General features: G+C 37.5%; 1 protein-coding gene across 1 annotated transcript in view; it reads right to left on the bottom strand.

Annotated features, from left to right (window-relative positions):
* Window positions 1–588: 588 nt before the first annotated feature.
* Window positions 589–1,969, bottom strand: part of TRIADDRAFT_62778 (uncharacterized protein) — a gene marked incomplete at both ends in the record, with an annotated part of 3,011 nt that continues 1,630 nt past the window's right edge. Inside the window, one exon of the mRNA XM_002118731.1 lies at window positions 589–1,936. Coding sequence (XP_002118767.1) covers window positions 589–1,936 — 1,348 coding nt within the window. The remainder of the gene's footprint in view (window positions 1,937–1,969) is intronic.

Here is a 1,969-nt window from a genome sequence, read left to right as displayed (position 1 = left end):
GCTGTTGTCTGCTATTATCTACTGCTTTTCCAAATTGACTAGAGTATTCGCTTTCTGCTTCTATTGATCAAAACAAGAGATGAGAATGCGTTGGACAGATGCAAGACTGCTACAGTAGTAATCAATTACACAAATCACCTAGTGATGATGGCGATTGGTCGTCGATGACTGTTTGATTGTCTGCATATTGAGCCAAAAGCTGTCGAGTCATGTTGGCTATTTCTAATGGAGAAGGCTCCTTCTCGTTTTCTTGCAATTGATTGGAACAGTAATCAATATGTTTCTCATCCTCGACAATTTGAGGATGACTCTCTCCGTAGACATTGCGTAGACTGTTAATGGACTTTCGATATAATGAGATTGCTTGACGAAAATTCAACAGTTTACAATAGACTACAGCTTGACTTCGATACAGCTGGGCAGTATGAAGATGGTTCTCACCTAGCGTTACTAAAAAGATTTGCAGTGACTTGTTTAACATTGATAGAGCGTCGTCATACTTGCCTTGATCTTTATAGACACTACCAATACTGAGATATGTCGTAGCAATACTTGGATGATTGTGACCAAGTTGTGTTAGTTGAATCTTCAGCGATTTGTATACATCGATAGAGCGTCGTCATAATTGCCTTGATCTTTATAGACATTACCAATGTTGTGATAAGTCGTAGCAATACTTGGATGATTGTGACCAAGTTGTGTTAGTTTAATCTTCAGTGATTTGTTATACATCGATAGAGCGTCGTCATACTTGCCTTGATCTTTATAGATACTACCAATGCTGTTATATGTCGCAGCAATACCTGGATGATTGTGACCAAGTTGTGTTAGTTGAATCTTCAGTGATTTGTTACACATCGATAGAGCGTCGTCATACTCGCCTTGATCTTTATAGACAACACCAATGTTGTGATATGTCGTAGCAATACTTGGATGATTGTCATTAAGTTGTGTTAGTTTAATCTTCAGTGATTTGTTATACATCGATAGAGCATCATCATACTTGCCTTGATCTTTATAGACATCAGCAATACTGTGATATGTCGCAGCAATACTTGGATGATTGTGACCAAGTTGAGTTAGTTTAATCTTCAGTGATTTGTTATACATCGATAGAGCGTCGTCATACTTGCCTTGATCGTTATAGACTTGCCCAACATTGCTATAAGTTATAGCAATACTTGGATGATTGTCATCAAGTTGTGTTAGTCGAATCTTCAGTGATTTGTTATACATCGATAGAGCGTCGTCGTACTTGCCTTGATCTCTATAGACTTGCCCAATATTGTTATAAGTTAAAGCAATACTTGGATGATTGTCACCAAGTTGTGTTAGTAGAATCTTCAGTGATTTGTTATACATCGATAGAGCGTCGTCATACTTGCCTTGATCTTTATAGACACTACCAATGTTGATATATGTCGTAGCAATACTTGGATGATTGTCACCAAGTTGTGTTAGTTCAATCTTCAGCGATTTGTTATACATCGATAGAGCGTCGTCATACTTACCTTGATGATTATAGACTTGCCCAATATTGCTATAAGTTACAGTAATACTTAGATGATTGTCGCCAAATTGTGTTAGTTGAATCTTCAGTGATTTGTTATACATCGATAGAGCGTCGTCATACTTGCCTTGATGTATATAGACACTACCAATGTTGTGATATGTCGCAGGAATAATTAGATGATTGTCACCGAGTTGTGTTGGTTGAATCTTCAGCGATTTGTTATACATCGATAGAGCGTCGTCATACTTGCCTTGATGTAAATAGACACCACCAATGTTGTTATATGTCGTAGCAATACTTGGATGATTGTCACCAAGTTGTGTTTGTCGAATCTTCAGTGATTTGTTATACATCGATAGAGCGTCGTCATACTTGCCTTGATCTTCATAGACAACACCAATGTTGTGATATATTGTAGCAATACTTGGATGATTGTCACCAAGTTGTGTTAAGTTA

This window comes from Trichoplax adhaerens, genomic scaffold, assembly GCF_000150275.1.
Source record: "Trichoplax adhaerens TRIADscaffold_797 genomic scaffold, whole genome shotgun sequence".
Taxonomy (NCBI): Eukaryota; Metazoa; Placozoa; class Uniplacotomia; order Trichoplacea; family Trichoplacidae; genus Trichoplax; species Trichoplax adhaerens.
Note: the sequence above shows the minus strand (reverse complement) of the source record. Positions and strands in the feature narration are given on the sequence as shown.